At 33.8% G+C, this 18813-nt stretch overlaps 1 protein-coding gene across 1 annotated transcript; it reads left to right on the top strand.

Moving 5' to 3' along the window:
* The first annotated feature begins 15413 nt into the window (after window positions 1-15413).
* Window positions 15414-18000, top strand: LOC120115416 (transcription factor MYB1-like). Its single transcript, XM_039136141.1, has 2 exons — window positions 15414-15783; window positions 16978-18000. The coding sequence occupies exons 1-2, from the start codon at window positions 15465-15467 to the stop codon at window positions 17883-17885; spliced, it is 1227 nt and encodes a 408-aa protein (XP_038992072.1). The 5' UTR covers window positions 15414-15464; the 3' UTR covers window positions 17886-18000.
* The last annotated feature ends 813 nt before the right edge of the window (window positions 18001-18813 follow it).

The raw sequence follows: 18813 nt of genomic DNA, 5'->3' as shown, positions 1-18813 counted from the left end.
TTGTAAAACAAGAGTTCACTGAATATCAAATAAGTTAAATTTTCTTTTAATCTTTCAAAATTATATACATTTGAAAAGTGTAAAGATTAATGTTGATATAAGGCTTAGGCTGACTTGGGAAGGTAATGTGTTTCAGATTAATTTGGGAAGGTAATGTGTTTCAGGTGGGCTTCGTGCGTCCTTGATTCTAGTGTTTATTGACCTGATACAGTAGTTGTTATACTTATCTTCTGGAAGTATTCACTGGTTCTCAACCCTCTTGAGCGCCTTTGGACTGTGCAATGTATTATCAAGAGATGTATAAGATTGTCCTTCTGTACAGTGGTTGACAATCTTCGTGTTCGAGCTGCCTTTTCAGGTTTTCAACTCGAATCCTCCTTTGGTTTGATGTTATCTAAAATTTTAAGTCCTGGACCATTCTTTTATTTTTTACTTATCATGCATTAAAGATTTTAGAAAACTATTTTTTTGCAAATAAAATTAACCCTGAGGGGCAAAATGAAATCTGAAGATAACCTCTCTACTTAGAAATCCATGTATGATTAGAAGGGACTTTTCTAGCACGTAACATAGGCTAGGGCTCATGGTTATGAAAGAAATGGATAAATATGCTCAAATAAGTGTTTAAGGATTAACGAACCATGGATAAATTCGTCCTACTGTCTTCAATCTTATCTTTCTTGATTTGAATATACTCATGCGTCTTTTATTCTTTTTTTCTTACAGTGTTTTTTTATCTTTCGACTAATTAGTTCTAGATCTTTGAAGCACCCATCTTGAAGTATTAGATCTGTCTATTTTTCTTCTTTCTTTCTGTGTCGTCAACACGATTTGATCTTTGAGTACATTGCATTTGGTTCACCTTGTTGTATTTCGTTATTTCTCACTTTATTTCATCATGACTTACTTCTGTGGCGAAATCTGAATTGATGATCTTCACTCATGCGAGTAGATGTCCTTCACCTTTGCCCCCCAGTGTTGAGGGTAATCCTTGGTTAGGGTTGAATCAGAAGAAAAACACTATAGGCTCAAAAGGGGACAACAAGGGATATATATATTTAAAAGAATAAATGAAATAAAGTCGTTCATCATCTCATACACGGAAGACTTTGTAAAAGAGGTATCCCCAGGGGGACGAGTATTCAGGATTAACCTTATTTACATGAAAACAATTTAATTAATACATGATATAATTATTTCAATGATTTCATTTATTTATTCTTCTTCTTCTATTTTCCCTCAGCATGCCCCAATTATTGGAATTCTCTCACAACAACTTAATCCGCAACACTTCATCTTATTTTTTTTGCAGAAAAGGTCCTTGTCATGCCCCCAGATTTATTTAAGTTGGGAAATGAATGTTGGTTCCATGTCTAGGAAGGGAAATGTGTGATTTTAAATTCGTTATTCTAAAAAGGTAATGTTATGGAAAGATTATTTCTGTTTGGGAAGGGGTATGGAAAGTCTAATCTTGTCCCTTGTCAAAGATCTATAATTAATGAAGTAGTAAAAAAACCTTTAATCCATTCGATATTCAAAGAATTACAAGATTAAAACTTGATATATTGCTCATAACCTTATAAAACGACATAGGCTCAATTAACAAAATATCTACTAAGGAAAGAATAAAAACTCATTCAAACAGGATAAGACAATGAAACAAAGTTTCACAATGGATGGAAGAATTTCTTGGTAACTGGCCCCAGAATGTCTCATTACGAGTTAAAGGTCAATACCTCTGGGTCAAATAAAATCTGGACATTGCTTCTCCGTGCCCCATAGATCTCGATGATGCCTCAAACTTCAAACGGGGCTAACATTACGTTCATAGCTCTCAATCCTTTTTTGGGTACGGATGGGGGTGACTTTATCTTACCCCAAAACTTTTATTCACAATATTCTCTGCGAGTTACCTTCAGGATTCGTGATTAATCCATGTCGAGATGCAATATATACCATATAATGTACAATGTGTATATGTTAATACAAAAATGCAAAGATGCATATGTAAATGCAAAATGGGTGTGCAAAATGGGTGTGCAAAATGCGAGATGCAAATGCAACAAGGAATTGATCCTAAAATAACTATTCCTATAACAATTCTCAAAAAACTGGCAATGTCTTGGTACACTAGGGAAGTAAAGATCTGGTACATCTATAAGTTGTCCAACTCCTGTGAGCATCTGAGAACTGCATCATCTTTAAAGCTTCTACTTCATCTTCTACTTCCAGAAATCTTTCGAGCTTGTTCATTATCTTCAACTGTTAGCTTCATCATCGAATCGTCTCGAGTCCAACTTGTTACCTCAGCCGGTATATGTTTGAATTTTGCGTAGGTAGACTCTCCCTTAATGCTACTCGATCTACTAATTCCAGAAATCTTTCGAGCTGGTTCGTGATCTTCAACTGTTGGCTTTAGCATTGAATCGTCTCGAGTCCAACTTGTTACCTCAATAGGAAAATGTCTGGCTCATCTCCTTGGTAGGTAGACTCCCTTTAGCTACTCGATCTATGTGGAGCATTATCGAAATCCTATCGATCCCTAAAAAAGGCATTGATGTGGCATTGTTTTTCAAGAACCTTTTAAACGATCAGTTATTTAGGGATCAATACCTTTGAATGCTATGTCATGTTCATGCAAAAATGCAATAAGAGCAGATAAAAGAAAACCAATGTTAGTAATAGAAACAAGACAAAAACAATCAAGTCAGTTGAAATGATTAGTCAAAGAAATGTAATCTTAGCAAAAATAAATAAATATGACTCAAAGTTTAGACTAACAAAATAAATCATATAAAAGAAATTAATAGTCCTAATCGCTTGCGTTCTAGTTCTCCTAGGCTATCCACATGGCTCAAGCGGGGTAGGCTTACTAAATTCTCTATATGAGGTTATGTTCTAGCAAAGGTTCCCAAGCCATCTTTACAACCTGCTAAGGTTTCCCCTGATTCTGGCCGTTACAGACTTACAAATCGGGTTCAGCTTAGGGGATCACACCACTAAAAGCGTACCTCGGATATGATATCTGGATAGGCAACTTAGGATGCTTTCCAGAGATACTTTATCAGACCCACACAAGGAAGCCCAATGCTCCTCGTGAGGTGTGACATTTTTCCCTACTTGGGTAAACCAGGATTGAGCTCGGGTTTAGAGCTATGATATGTAACAATCCTAAATATTTCATAGAAATGTAAGCATTAATCAGAGAGAAAATCTTTTTTCTTTTTGAAATAACATAATGAATCGTAAATTAAACAAGATCGAACTTGTAATTTCCAAATAATAATTATAGGGTAACCAACTCGTGGCTCGACTCTCAATTTGTTTTAAAAACAAAAGTCCCCAGTGGAGTCGTCAAGCTGTCGACAACGTTTTTCGTCCGGGTGGGGGAAGATCGATACCGACTCAGGGGTTTTCTCTTTGAAAATCATTTCGAAATGTGAGGAGTCGCCACCAATCATTTAAGGTGATTGGAACACCATACAAACCGAGTGATTTTAATAAAACATTTTATTTTAATAAAATATTAAATTTTAGGGTATGTGAAATAAAAAAATCAGGGTCAGGAGTCGGTTACACGAAGGGAAGGATTAGCAACCCAACAAGCACCAAAAAATTGGTACCTAGTCGATTACCCTATATTTAAAATCAGAATTTTTTTAGTTCAATCTTATTTAATTTAAAAATCATTAAGAATGCAAATTTGAAAAGGGTATTCTCTTATTATAGCCGATAGCATTCACTCCCGAGCGAAAATGCGGAAGATCAACTATTGTGACTAATAACCTAACATTGCCTTGTTTTTAGAAAACATGATGTGGTTTTGAAAAGGATGTCGATTTATTTAGGGAATTACAGTGCCTTAGAGTTAAAATAAAATGAAATAAAACAAAGTTTTGTTCATCCTAATTAAATTAAAAGTAAATGAAGGCTTTTTCTAGCTTAAAGTGTCAAATTATGAAAATTAAGGAACCTAGGGGCTCAAATCTAAAAATGTAGGCTCTAATATTTATCCTATTTCATTTTAATTAATTATTGAATCGAATAACTAAGATGGTCCCTCGAGCGTTTACACGATGGTCGACTCGAATTATCCCCTAAATTAAAAGACTAGTTTGAAATCTATGCTAAAATAGAGGCTCTATTTAACATATTTAATTATGTCAATATTAAAAGTCTAATCGAAATTTGGGGATTAAAAGGGTCAAAGTCTAAAGTATTGAGTTCTAAAAGATTAAAAAGTTTGGGACCTAAATTAATAATTTCTAAAGTTGAGGGACTATTTAAAACTTAATTATTACCTAAATTATTAAACTAAAATTTTTAGAAATTATTAATTATTAATTAATTTTTAATCGAACAATTGATTCTAGTAATCGGGCGTATAATTCGAAAACTTGAATCGAATTGCTCCCTAATTAAACTATAATGTCATCTTAATTTCTCAGTTTGATTCGAATATTAATCTGATTTAAAAACTAAATTTAAAAAATTGAAATTATGAAACAAAATAAACTTGAAAGTAATTAAAATAATTAAAACATCAGATAATAAAAATAGTAAAACAACCAAAAAAACATAAAAAAAAATATAAACTAAAACATATATGAGGACATAATTATAAAAAATCTAATTACATTGACTAAAATGCAATAAAATAAAACTAGTAAATAAATAGGAAATAAACAATGATCAAAATGCAAAAATTAAAATAACAGTAGCTAAATCAAAAACTATAAGGGACTAAATTGAAATGAAACAAAACTAAGTAATAAAATTAAAATAAATTAAAAACGAAAGGTCCAGTGACCAAAGTGTAAAAACAAGCCTAAATTTGAAGGACTAAAACAGTGAATTTACCATATAATTAAAACATGCATAACAAATTGGTGTAATATCATATTTTGTCCCTACAATGACTAGAATGTAAAAATACGACAAAGTTAGAGGCATTTAAGATGTAATTTACCCATTTTTCTAGCCTATATATACCACTTTTAAGCTTTTTTGTTTCATTTCTCACCAAAACCCCAAAAAATGGGGAGAGTTCTCTCAACTCTCCCTCAGCCGGCTCAACGCCGGTAATTCTCCTCACCTTGGCCACCACTCCGGTCGCCATGCACGGTGGTTGGAAATCTCTAAACAACCCTAAAATTTTCCAAAATACTCGTTTAGCCTAGATCTACCCCCTAAACCTCTATTTGGGACAAAAAACACTAAAACTACGTGAAAATAACCCTGATTATGTTTCAACGTTTGGGCTTCCTCACTCTCCGATCACCGCGAAGACATACCGATCGGACAGTATGGCTCTCCCTCAGATAAACTACTCGAAATCTTTCTTTAATCTCTTTTTTATACATGCAACAAATTTTATTTATCAATCGGAAATAATAATAATAATAATACCTCAAAAAATCTGATTTTTATTTCTTTCTTGTGGATCTGAAAAATCCCCCCCGATTGTATTTTCTGTTTGGGTTTATATAGCCCGATTTACATATTGTTTCTTGCTTTTTTTCAACATTTTTGAAAATATTGTGTATTTTTTCTTTTTGTTTTTTTTCAACATGTTTGAAATTGTTGGGTGCCTTTGTTAACTTGTGGCTTGTGGATGTCGGTTGGTGAAAAAATCGGTGCTTGTTGCTTACAACTAATAGAAAATGGTGCTTACAACCTTGAACGCTAAAGGAGCTAGATTTACATTCAAGCCTAATGTATCGAAAGTATGCCAGTAATAGAATTAAGGGGAATTATGATGTTATGCTTAAAGTGTAAAATGACCAAAATGCCCTAAAGTGTAAAATGAACTAAGTAACCTCAATGACTAAGGATTAAGTAAGTGATTTGTATAAATTTAAAACTCTGATGATACTTTCATGATGTACCACCCCTATGGGTTATGAACCACAATAAGTTGACATTTCCTGATATTTAAAGCATGAAAATGAAATAAAGACCATTGGAATATCTGTTCGTCTCCTTAAGATATATTCAGCTATAATTCTGAAAGTGATCAATGTACAAGAATTATTGGTATTAAAGAGTGAATACACTGGAAGGGCAACGAATGGATCGATCGTCATGCATTAGTTCTGGAAGTTGTTCAACTTGAGTTAACTCGATATTATGATAGAGCGATATAAATCATAAGTGCCCTGATATCTTCGTTTCTCCCTTATCAGCTCAAAGCACTTGAATCCCCCAAGAATCTAGTACCCAAAATGTTTCTGATTTTCCTAAATAATGGAATCACTCTGGTCATACCTAAAAACATAAGTAACTCAGATGCAAAGGATTCTGAATACCTTTATGATTATTTAGTGCCTCCGAAAAATGTCCCAAAACTATATGAGTTTGATAAATCACATTCTGAATAACTAATGATCCCATCAGCTAATGAACTCTTTCAATAGTGATTTTAATTTCCGCCATTTTATTGGTATACTGAAGATCCGTGTTTCTCTACCCGATAAGATTATCCAGTATTTTCGAATAATATCTAGAACCTTTAGTGTATTCCCTGATCGCATGGATGTTTTCTCTGATTTTTATTCTGTTCTGATATCTCTGTTTACTGACTGGAAATGTTTTATTTGGAGTACTCTAGATCTGGTATGAAGACTCTGGCAGGTTCAGTCAATGTGGGTAATTCCTTGTATAGGTTATGCACCGACTGGTAATCCCTATCTCTGGCAGGTACAGTCGCTGTTGGTAATTCCTTTTATAGGTTCAATACCGACTGGTAATTCCTTATGGACCTAAGGCGACCCTTGGGTAGGCTCTGAGGCCCCGAGAATCTTTCTTGGGTAGGCTCTCAGGCTCCAAGGTGCTCCCTTAGGTTATGCAGTTCTAGGGAGCTGCATATGACGTTCACTTGGAGGGACTACTATGGTTTTGAAAACATGTTTTAAATGGTTATTATTTAAAAAAAAATATATGTATATTTTCAATGGTTTTGTGGGAATACACTAAACACCCTATTTTGATCTCTTGAGACCAAACATCCGAAATATTTCCCTCTGAACTGAAAACTTACTGTCTGTTACAACCTGAGATATCACTGGGACATTAACTCAACATAAAAATCTATATATGTCTGAATCAATAAGGAAACATATGCTTATATGTTATATTCATGTTCTGTAGCATCAATTGGTAGTACTGTATTACTGAGCTTTCCAAAGCTCACTCTGTTACTCACCATTTCAGGTTAAAAGGATTGAACCAATGCAACTATCGACATCGATAAGGGAGTTCCACCGGCGTTGCTTGCAGAGTATGGTGTATGTGTTTAGGGGGCATGTATGTTGTATTTTGTTTTTATATATGAGTCTGGAAATCTATTTTATTGTATTTATAAATGATTTTATGATTTTACATGTTTTAATAAAAATGTTAATTTTTCCGAGATTTTTACGGTGGGTCGCTCCAGTGGCCCTAATGTGACACCTTGGATCGGAGCGGGCCACCCGCATTGGTCTGAGGGGGTTACACTATCTCTCGGGTTTTTTCTACTCACTCATACATCCACAATTAAAGGTAATGGCATATATATATATATAATGGTAGATAACCGTATAATTGTTACAGAATTATGGTCATGATTTGTTATTATTTTGTTCATTGAACACCAAGTTTTGTCTCATCAATTTGGGTTATAAGTTATTGCCACTTCATCTTTGCTTCCATGATTATACTGCCACAACATTTCATCTCCAACTGCACATATTGGATAATTGCTATTTTTTTAACACATGATATTATTATTTGCTTAATTACCAAGTTTTTCATGAACTTTCTAGCCACGTCGTTATTGTAACTTGCCATGTTGTCTAGTTGTTCCCGCCTTAGTATTATCGACATCCACAAGTCAAGAAATCAGGTTTGATTTCTAACACTCCCCTTTAAACTTGATTTTTCATTCCGAGCTTTTTTTTTGAATCAATTAAATACGTCTTCTTTCAATGGCTTCGTAAAAATATCTACTAATTAATCTTCAGTTTTGTAATAAATCCACTCCATATTATTGCTCTTTACTTTCTCTCGTATAAAATGATACTTTGTATCAATATGCTTTCTTCGACTATGGGAGACATGATTCTTGGCAAGAGAAATTATAGACTTGTTGTCGACATAAATTGTAGTTGGTTCTTCTTGTGTCAAGTTTAACTCATTCAAAATATTATTTAACCACGTTGCTTAGCAAGTGCACGTTGCTGCTGCTATATATTCTGCCTCGCATATCGAAAGAGCTATCATTTGTTGCTTCTTTGATGACCATGAAAATGCTACATAGCCAACGTGGAATAGATATCTAGATGTTCTCTTTTGATCATCCAAATCTCTCCCATAATCATTGTCAAAATAACCAACCAACTTTGAATTTTCTGAATATGTGTAAAACAAACCATAACCCATCGTGCCTTTGACATATCTTAAAGTTCTTTTTGATGCAATCTAGTGATCTTGTTTTGTATTCTCTATGAATATGCTTACCAATCCCACAACATATGTAATATTTGGTCGTGTGATTATTAGATACCTTAAACTTCCAATGATGTTTTAAACAAGGTTGGATTCACCGACTCTTTTGTTGATTCAACACTTAATTCCATGTCTGGTTCTATTTGAGTGGCTACTGGCTTGCAATCTTCCATTCTAAATTTGCTTAAAATTTGCTCTGCGTACTTCTTTTGGTAAATAAATATTACATCTTGTATTTGCTTCACCTTGACTTCAAGGAAGTATGACATTTCATAAATATTTTTCATATCAAATTCTTTAGTCATAGCTTTCTTGAAATCATTAAATATACCTAGATTATTTCCTGTATTATGCCATCAACATATAAGTACACAATCACGATATAATCATCTTCATTTTTCTTCGTATATAAGACATGCTCATATGGACTCTTCATGAACCCATTTCTCTAGAAGTACTCATCTATTCTTGCGTTCCATGCTCTCAGAGCTTGTTTCAATCCAAACAAGGCTTTCTTCAAGCGATAAACTTTATCTTAATGCCTTTTTTACTATACCCAAGTGCTTGTTTGATATAAACTTCTTCTTCCAAATAGCCATTCAAAAATGCTGACTTCACATCCATCTCATAAATTTTCCATTTGTTTTATGATGCTACTACTGTGAGAAGTCTAATAGTCTCAATCCTTTCCACTGGAGAAAATACTTCATCGTAGTATATTCATTGTGTTTGTTTGTAGCCTTTGGTAACTAGTCTTGCTTTGTATTTCTCGACTTCACCTTTTTTCTCCAATTGGGTTATGACCTTCTGGTCCACTTGTTAGCTCCCATGTATCATTTCTTTCTATCTATGCAATTTTTTCATCCATTGCATTCTTCCACTTATCATCTTCAATTGTTTATTCATATGTTATTGGATCATTGTTTACAAGTATGCAGAAAAGTGAAACATTATTTAATTTATAATCATTGTACCTTTATGGAATTCTTTTATCCCTAGTTGATCTTCGAACTTCTTTGGGATGTACTTCATGAATTTCTTGTCCATTGCTACTACTGATGATGCTCATTGATGGTGATACAACTTATTGATGGTGATGCAGTTTAATTTTGTTAGGGACCTTGATCATCATTTTGTTCATCTTGATTGATAAGAACGTAATCGTTTTTATCTTCATTAAAAAAATAGACATTCAACTTTCTTTTGTTTTTTGATCTATTCCAATATTATGCCTCGTCAAACCAACATCTCTTGAAATTATTACCTTCTTGGTAAAAGGATTATACAACCTTTAAGCGTTGTTTATTTCATCATAACTGATAAAAATACACTTCTCACCTCTATCATCGAGCTTTTTTCTTGTTTGTTCAAGAACATGTGCATATGCGATGTACAAAGAAATTTTGAGGTGTTCAACTCTTGATTTCTAACCGTTCCATGCTTCATTTGGAGTCATGTACTTAACACTTTTTGTTGGATGTCGGTTCAACATGTAAACTGCACAACGAATAGCTTCGACCAAGAAATTTATCGGTAGATGCTTACCCTTTATCATACTCCTTGCCATGTTAAGGATTGTGCGATTCTTTCTTTCAACAACTCCATTTTGTTGAGGCATATTTATAACTGTCAGCTGATGGAATATTTCATGCTCTTTGCAAAAGTCTTCAAATAAATCTGATGTATACTCATCTCCTCTATCAGATCTGAGTATCTTTAAATATTGTCCACTTTTTTCAGACATTTCTTTGAATTCTTTCAATTTCTTCAATTCTTCGAACTTTTTCTTCAAGATATATACCCAACTTTTTCTACTAAAATCATCAATAAAAGTTAAGTAGTATATGTTTCCACCAAGTGATGGGATGTCATAAACACCATATATATATATATATATGTGTGTGCATAATCTTCAACGGCCTTTGGACTCGCCAGGATCTTTCAACTTCAAAGCTTTGTTTATGTTGCTTTCCTTTAATGTAGGCCTCACATAGTTGATTTGGAATATTGATATCTGACAGTCCTTTTATCATATTTTCCTTAGATAACAACTTCAGGCCTGAGAAACCAAGATGCAAAACCATGAATTATATTTTATTACCATCTTCATGCACTTGACTTCTCCCGACTTGATATTGATGGTAAAGAGATGATTTCGAGTCATGTCGACTTTGAAAATTAATTCTCCTTTATTTTTGATGGAAAGTGAGCAATTCTTCATCTGCACTTCGTATCCTTTTTCCAGGAGTTAACCAAGGCTGACGATATTACTTTTCAAAGTTGGTACATAATATACATTTGAGATGTATTTCTTTTCATCATTTTTTTAAGTAATCACGACTTCACCTTTGCCTTTGACTTTTGCGTGCAATTCATCTCCAAAGGTTACTTGACCATGGACTATTTCATCTAACTTCATGAGCAACTCCATTCGACCACACATGTGGTTGTTGGCACAATTGTCGAGATACCAAATATTTTTCTTGAATTCTCCATTTTATTTATGAATCAGGAAAATATAGGATTTTTCAACATTTTCTTTAACTGCTACTATATTATTTATTTCTTGTTTAGGAGTTGATCTACACTCGTAACTATAGTGACCATATTTATTGCATTTAAAGCATTGTATATGAGATTTATTTCCCTGTTGATATCTGCCTCGGCCTCGACCTCGACCTTGGCCTCTAAATCCTCTTCCATGACTTGATTTATGGTTGTTTTCATTTGTTTGAGTGGTGTCATATGATTGACTACCACACCTACATGCTCCACGTCCACCTCTAAATCTTCCACTATAATCACCACGATTTCTTCTACCTTGTGTGTAGTTACTGTTAGCTTCTCTTTTGTTGACATTCATATTGTTTTACAATGCTTGTACTAAATTTTCAGAATCTTTATTTTGCTTCATCTTATACTCATGGGCTTGGAGTGAATCCACAAGCTCATCAATCATATTTGAGACAAATCTTTTGATTCTTAGGTTGCCACGACCACATAATCAATTTTTATTTCAGCGACAACAATTTTTTTTCCATCACTCTAACTTCTTTGAGTATTTCTCCATTCCTTTTCATTTCGTTTACTATTGCTTTTACATGGCTAACATAATCATCTATGCTTTCTGTATTTTTCATTTTCAACATTTCAAGTTCAACTCTAAGCAATTGTAAACGTACCATTTTCGCTTTTTTTGGCACCTTGAAGAGATTTTTACAAAATCTCTCACGCTTGTTTTGCGTTCTTTGCGTCTGAAATTGTTTCAAATGTAGATTCACTCACTCTTTGAAAATGATAAACAATGCCTTCTTGTCTTTTTTACTTGATTTTTTCAGTGTCATCTTCTCTTCATTTGACATGGTTGCTTCTACTACTACATTCTCGGGCTTGGTGTAACCTTCTTCGACAATATCCCAATAATCTTAGGAATCAAGTAGCGCCTTCATTTGAATGTTCCGGTTTCCATAATTTGACTTTGTCAATCTCGGGATTTGCAGTTGGATCATATTAGACATCTTCACAACTACGTAAATTCAAACCAAACTTTGATATCACTTGTTGAAAGCGTAGGTGGGCAGTCGATAACTTATATAACTCACACGATTTTATTGATACGAAAATACACAAGTACAAACACTAGTTTTAGTTAGTTTACAAACACAAACTTTCAAAGCTTTGTTAAGCTTTACTCATTATCTGTCGATTTTCTTTGCTACTCACTCATACATCCACAATTAAAGCTAATGGCACATATATATAATGGTAGATAACTGCCTAATTTCTATGGAATTGTGGCCATGATTTGTTGTTATCTTTTTCCTTGAACACCAAGTTTTGCCGCCTCAATTTGTGTTATAAGCTGTTGCCACTTCATCTTTGCTGACATGACAACATTTCATCTCCAACTGCACATGTTAGATAATTGTTATTTTTTAACACATGATATTATTATTTTCTTAATTACCAAGAATTTCATGAAGTTTCCAGCCACATTGTTATGGTAACTTGCCACGTTGTCTAGTTGTTCCCGCCTTAGTATTGCGGACATCCATGATTCAAAAAATCATGTTTGATTTCTAACATAAATGAGCATTTATCCTATATATTTTTAATTAAAATACCATCCCTATAAAATCGGATTCGATCGAATTAAAACTCGTCAAATATTAATCTCATATCCATCTCTCATCATCTGTCAACTATAATAAACAATTCCTATATATTTTTGGATCTTATTGTAAACTAAATAATGGGTTTCTTTGAAAAGATTCAATAATTGATTCTCGGCATTTAAAATGACAGAAGAACAAACATTCTTTAAAAAAATGTTCACCCTTTTTTCTTCTTTGTGGTTCGAAACAGAAATCTGTAAAGGCAAAGCCTGTTGCAATCTCCATCTTTCAGACAAAAGTTAAAAAAAGAAAGAAAAAAAAACATTTCACAACAATGCTATAGTTTGGTTTCATCATCTGTCATGTCTGCCTTTGCGCGATCATTGCAGCTGATTTTGGAACTTGTTCTTTTCACAGCTTAGATCATCTCTCTCATATATCATTAGGTTATTTCTTTTTAAAAACAATCAATTTTATCTCAATTATTATAATACTAAAAAAGAAACACTATAGGATGAATCAGTTCATTCTGTTAGTTATAGCCACCAGGTCACTGACGGGTGTTAATTCTTGATATGATAAAGGAATCTCTTTCTTAGTAAAAAAATGTTTTAATTATGGCAAAAATTATCAAAATATATATATATTTAAAATATTCTATGTTTTTATAAGTTTAAATATATGAAATTATTAATGTTATTTTTCAAAAAGTCTAATTACACCCTAAACACTCAGCTGCTTAAATCTAAAAATCTTTTAGAAGAGAAAAACATTTATTTTTGTCATTAAGACTACTTGATGAATTTAATATGATTATCATCTTTTTTTTATAAATCACCGGTTTTCAATTAATTAATCGACTAATCCGGATCGGATAATACAAAGGCAAGAGCAACTCTCCCAACCCAATTCACTCCATTCGTAATCACCAAGATTTGATTCTCTGACATTGCTTAAAGGATTTAGTATCTCATCTCACTTAATCAACCGGTTGTTTGGTATATATATAATCATCATTTTATTTCCATTTATATTTACCCTTAAGAGTCTCATCTTGACTTTGGTCTTGTTTAATAATCAAACCTCAAAATCAATTTGATCTACACTTAAAATTGTTTAAACCTGAAAAACTCAATCTTAAAACCTAAATAATCTAACTCTAAAACGACTAAATCCCAAAGTTAACCCAAAATCAATTTGACTAACCTAATTAATAAATCTAATCATATACACTAGCCCATGATTCCAAGATTGTGAAATTGGGAGGACATGTTGACATAAAGGTGAGATTACAGATAATGAAGAGACCTCGAAGCTTGATCAAAGGGAATGTAGTAAAATGAAGTGGATTGATCATGCTTCCCATGATTATAAGTCAACTTAATCATACAAAAATTCAATGTTTTTAATCGATGTGGGAGAATACTACTCATCATTAAAAGTGTTACATTAGGGTCCATTCTATTATTGATTTGGTAGTATATAATATAAAGTTTTCTGGATTTCTTGGGTGTTGGAATCATCATTACTATGAACATTGGTTCCTTCTTACTTTCTTTTCATTTTAAGGGTACTTTAATAGTATTTTTAACCAATATTTTTGGTCTAAGGTAGGGAAAAGGAAGGAGAAGGTGCAAAAAGGGTTAAAGGAGGGTCCCTTGCCAGAGGATACAAAATTGTTAACTCCTCATTTGGAGGGCCATATGACCCAATGAAATTAGGAATGCAATCGGTTGGTTCCTAACAAAAAAATAAATTTGAAAGTTTGATTTAACCAACCATCAAGGGAAAAAGTATTGATATTAAGCTTATTGTAGCCTTTATAATTATAAATAATTTAATCTAACCTGATAATTGAATATCCTGATTCGGTTTTTTATCTTGTGTAAATCATATGTGGATTATCTCTAAATTTTATTGTGATTTAAATCACATTATTAATGAGTTCTCTCTAGATATATTCTAATTAGATGTTAATTAGAATGTATAGACTGTGATGATATTTTAAATATTTTATATAAATCCTCAAACTACCATTATCATTTCATTTTGATCTTTTTGTTCATTTGTCATTAATTCTACTAGTTAATCTATATCTTTGAAAGTCTTGGGAATTGAACATATAACCTACTAAAAAAATTTCAAGACCTTCAAAAACATATTAATTTTTTAAAAGGTCACAAGTTCAATTATCAAGACCTTCAAAAACCAATAGAATTAACGACATGCTAATAGAAGGATCAAAATGAAATAATATCAATATTTTGAGGATTGATATAAATATTAAATTTTATGGACCAATTTAGAATGTGAGTGAGACTGATATATAATGCTTTAAAGTCTAGGGACTAATTTAGAATATAGGTCATAGATTAGGAACCTTTTTATGCAATTAACTCTTCTTTGGGCAATTGTGGGCCACTTGTAAATATAATAGGCCCAATTATATACTTTATAGGTTAGGCCATAGCCCAATTTTGAAACTCAATACCCAAAATAAAGGGTAAAAACGTAGTTGTATAGACCAAGGTCTACTTTTATTCAACTTCGGAAGAAAAACTGAAGGCGGATTCCTATGCGGTGTGGCCCACCAAAATAACTGAATGCCAATTACCGAAAGAACCCCTAACCTCCGTCGATTTTTATAACAAAAGACCCATTACCATAAGCACGAAGTTGAAGGGTTAGAACGTCATTGACAACGACACACCGGGCCCCACTTAAACAGAAATCAACCAAAGTCAAAACGACACCGATAAGATTAAAAAAACCCTCACCGTTTTGAAGCGGGAAGAGAAGGGACATAACAGTCGGGTGGTAGGTAACAATAAAGGCGAAAAAAAAACTGAAAACCCCCAAAAGATGGAGGATGGAAAAGAGATCAACCGCAAGGACTCGCCGGCGGCGGGGAGAAGTGGTTCTGGAAGCGGTGGGGATGAGTTGGAGCTTATTGCGGCTGATTCGGAGCTTGCTGGCGGGGGCGGTGTTGGTGGGAGTAACACTAGAGTGAAAGGGCCATGGTCGCCGGAGGAAGACGCGGTGTTGAGTCGGTTAGTTGAGAAGTTCGGGGCGAGGAATTGGAGTTTGATCGCGCGAGGAATTCCTGGTCGGTCTGGGAAATCCTGTCGGCTTCGTTGGTGTAACCAGCTTGACCCTTGTCTTAAGCGCAAGCCTTTTACCGGTAATTTTGTTTATTTTTCCTTTTTTTCTTCGTTTAGATTTTTCTGTTTTAAAATGGGTAGTTGTTATTTTCTGTGTTTCTGTTGGTTGGAATGTTGGAAGTCAAGTCAATGTGTGATTTTTTTTTTCTTTTGGTTGTTTTAGATAGGCAAAAAAATTGTGTTTTTCTTTCTGTTTTAAATTTGGATTAGTGTTGATTCATCCGATTATGTTTGGTTTTCAGTTGGTTTTTAAAAATGCTGCAACTATTCTTAGTTTTGTTAGAGTTTGCCTCTGTTTCCTAATGTTCCAAATTTAGTACTCTGTTTGTTGCGTTGTGTTGCAAAGGTTGTTTCTTTGTTTCTTTGAAATAAAAGTAAGTTCTAGAGTGTGATAGCTTTGGGTGGTTAGTGGAAACCGGTGTCTTATCGACTAGAATTAGTTCAGGAAATTGGTGTCTATATGTGGGACGATCCCTACTTTGTAGAACACGATTGATGTTCTTGTCTTGTTGTTTGAAGGTCTTTTGAGTTCAACTGCAATACCTTTTCCTTCTTATGTGTAATGCACGTATTTGGGATCCATTGGAAGTGAGTTGAAACTGAAATGATCACTTTCACCCTTATTCGCACGAAAGAATGTTCAGGGTTATTGAGGGTAATATGTACATTTAGGACATAAGTTTTGTTTTGTTTGTAAATTATTTCCGGATAGTGGGGATGTAAGTCGGAACGCCTGTTCATTTTTTTGTGACCCTGTGGTATGCTTAGAACAATGCATATTTGCCTAGATCTTAGCGAGAGAGTAAGTATAAATCATTGCATAGAGCAAAAATATAAGACTGTTGAGTTGGGCTTGTTTTGTTTAGCTGTTGAACTTTAAGGAACACTCCATAATCCCAATGTCGGATTATTGAATCTGTTTCTTGGTTGAGTCGTATAATGTTTGTTGTCAAAGATGTATGAAGTTTTAAATTTCAAACAGTTGTATGCAAATCTTTTGAAGGGATTGTGGTGTCTCTCCTTTTCTTTTTCATTTTTTGTTCTTTTCCACTGGTCTGAGTTAGTCTTTGCATCACGAAACTTGAGTTTCTTTTCGAAGTGAGTCAGAGAACTCAATTTTGTTTTCTTTATGCTGCTGAGAAAATATGTCAAACAAATGAATATTTTCTTATATGGGAACTCACCGGAAAAATCTATTATGCAAACCTCTGCAGATGAAGAGGACCGAATCATAATTTCAGCTCATGCAATCCATGGCAACAAATGGGCTTCAATAGCGAAGCTTTTGCCGGGTAGAACTGATAATGCAATTAAGAACCATTGGAATTCTACGTTACGTCGCCGATGCATGGAACTAGGTAGGTTTAAACCCGGACCAGCCGACACAATGGAAGATGGAAGCCTTGATAGAACGAAAGCTTCCTCAGAAGAAACACTTTCAGTTGGAGGTATAAACCCCTTCAAGCCTTTAGAAGGAAGAGATGTGGTGATGGACGATAGACCGAACTCTCAAGAAGACAAACCTCCAACACCAGAGGATCAAATTGCCGTCGAGCCAAAGGACCATCCTACCCTTTGTCGTCCAATTGCCCGTGTTAGTGCTTTCAGCCATTATAATGCTCCTAGCAGTTCTAAAACTGAATCTGGAATGACAAATAGAATCCCAATGCAAGGGCCTTTGGCTCAATCGTACATGCAAAACCAGGGAGTCGGGAAAATCCTGGAAGATCTACGCTGTGAACCCGTCATTCCCTTGCGATGTGGATTTGGTTGCTGCTCAACTACTTGTGGGAGTCATTCTCAAAGTTCATTGTTGGGGCCGGAGTTCATCGACTACGAGGAGCCCCCTATGTTTTCAAGTCACGAATTAATTTCCATAGCAACTGATTTGAACAATATTGCATGGATAAAGAGTGGTCTCGAGAACAACTGCGTTTGGATACCAAGCCGTGCAGCAACAGACCAGAGAATGTCTCAAGGAGCTACTCCTAATTCAAAGAGTGACCTTATGGGCTTCAACGATGGACAGAGCAAGTTAACAGGCATATCGACGGAAGTTGTGCCGACACAGATGCCTAATCAAACGTGTACGATGCGATCCGAAGTGGAGGGCTTGAGCTAGAGATTATGGTTCTATATAAAAAGAGTGATCAATACTGTTCTTAGATTTTTTATTAATGGTTTTTCATATTGGAGGGTTTAGGGTATAGATGATATGTTGTTTCGGTTGGTTTTTTTATTAAACAAAACTCCATATCTGATATTGTGGCAAAGAGATTATGAAGTTTTGGTCGCTGAAAAGATGTAAAAGTCTGGACCATGTTCTTGGAGCTGCTGATTATATTTTGGAAAGCCAAAAACCATACTTTTCTACTAAAATATTGTTTTTTAATCTCAATATCACTCATTTAAAAATTATTTCTCATTCTGACTTTTAAATTATATAAATTTTATCTACAAAGAATAAACACAACACATATGATGTTTGTTAAAGATAAATAATTATACGAGCATATGTTGCACAACAACGTGGTAGTCTTATATTCAATTACTCGAAAAATATTTGTTTAAAAGATTATGTATAACCCACATTAAGTAAATATAACCTTTTACTATATATTTATTGAATGATTAAATATAAAGCTAATACACACGTGTTGTCGTTGCCGCTTAGTTGTCACTTAGTTTATACTTATGTAATTACATGTCTTCAACAGGCATCACGCATGTTGTAGTTTCGGCTTGGCCCATATTTTTATAATTATATGTCTTAATACGTATCATGCATGTTTATTTTTTTAGATACAATTATAATATCTGCTTATATTATCGTCACATGGGCAGAAAAATACATCCGGTAAGATGTATTTTCAAAGATATTTTTGTAAAAATATTTTTAATTGGATGATATTTAGGTAAAAATGTCAAAAATATACATATGATTTGTTTTTATAAACATTATGTTACTTTACATACACGTGCGTGCGTGATTAATGAGAAGAATCTTACACGAAAAGATATACGTATAGGTCTTACTAAAATTTTTCTTA

This window comes from Hibiscus syriacus, unplaced genomic scaffold (assembly GCF_006381635.1).
Source record: "Hibiscus syriacus cultivar Baekdansim isolate YM2019G1 unplaced genomic scaffold, ASM638163v2 tig00110264_pilon, whole genome shotgun sequence".
Classification (NCBI taxonomy): Eukaryota; Viridiplantae; Streptophyta; class Magnoliopsida; order Malvales; family Malvaceae; genus Hibiscus; species Hibiscus syriacus.
Note: the sequence above shows the minus strand (reverse complement) of the source record. Positions and strands in the feature narration are given on the sequence as shown.

Bases quoted from the DNA above. Each gene is read 5' to 3' on its own strand.
- LOC120115416 (XM_039136141.1), top strand. From the start codon at position 15,465: ATGGAGGATGGAAAAGAGATCAACCGCAAGGACTCGCCGGCGGCGGGG. The intron at 15,784-16,977 runs GTAATTTTGTTT...AAACCTCTGCAG, and splicing joins TAAGCGCAAGCCTTTTACCG to ATGAAGAGGACCGAATCATA.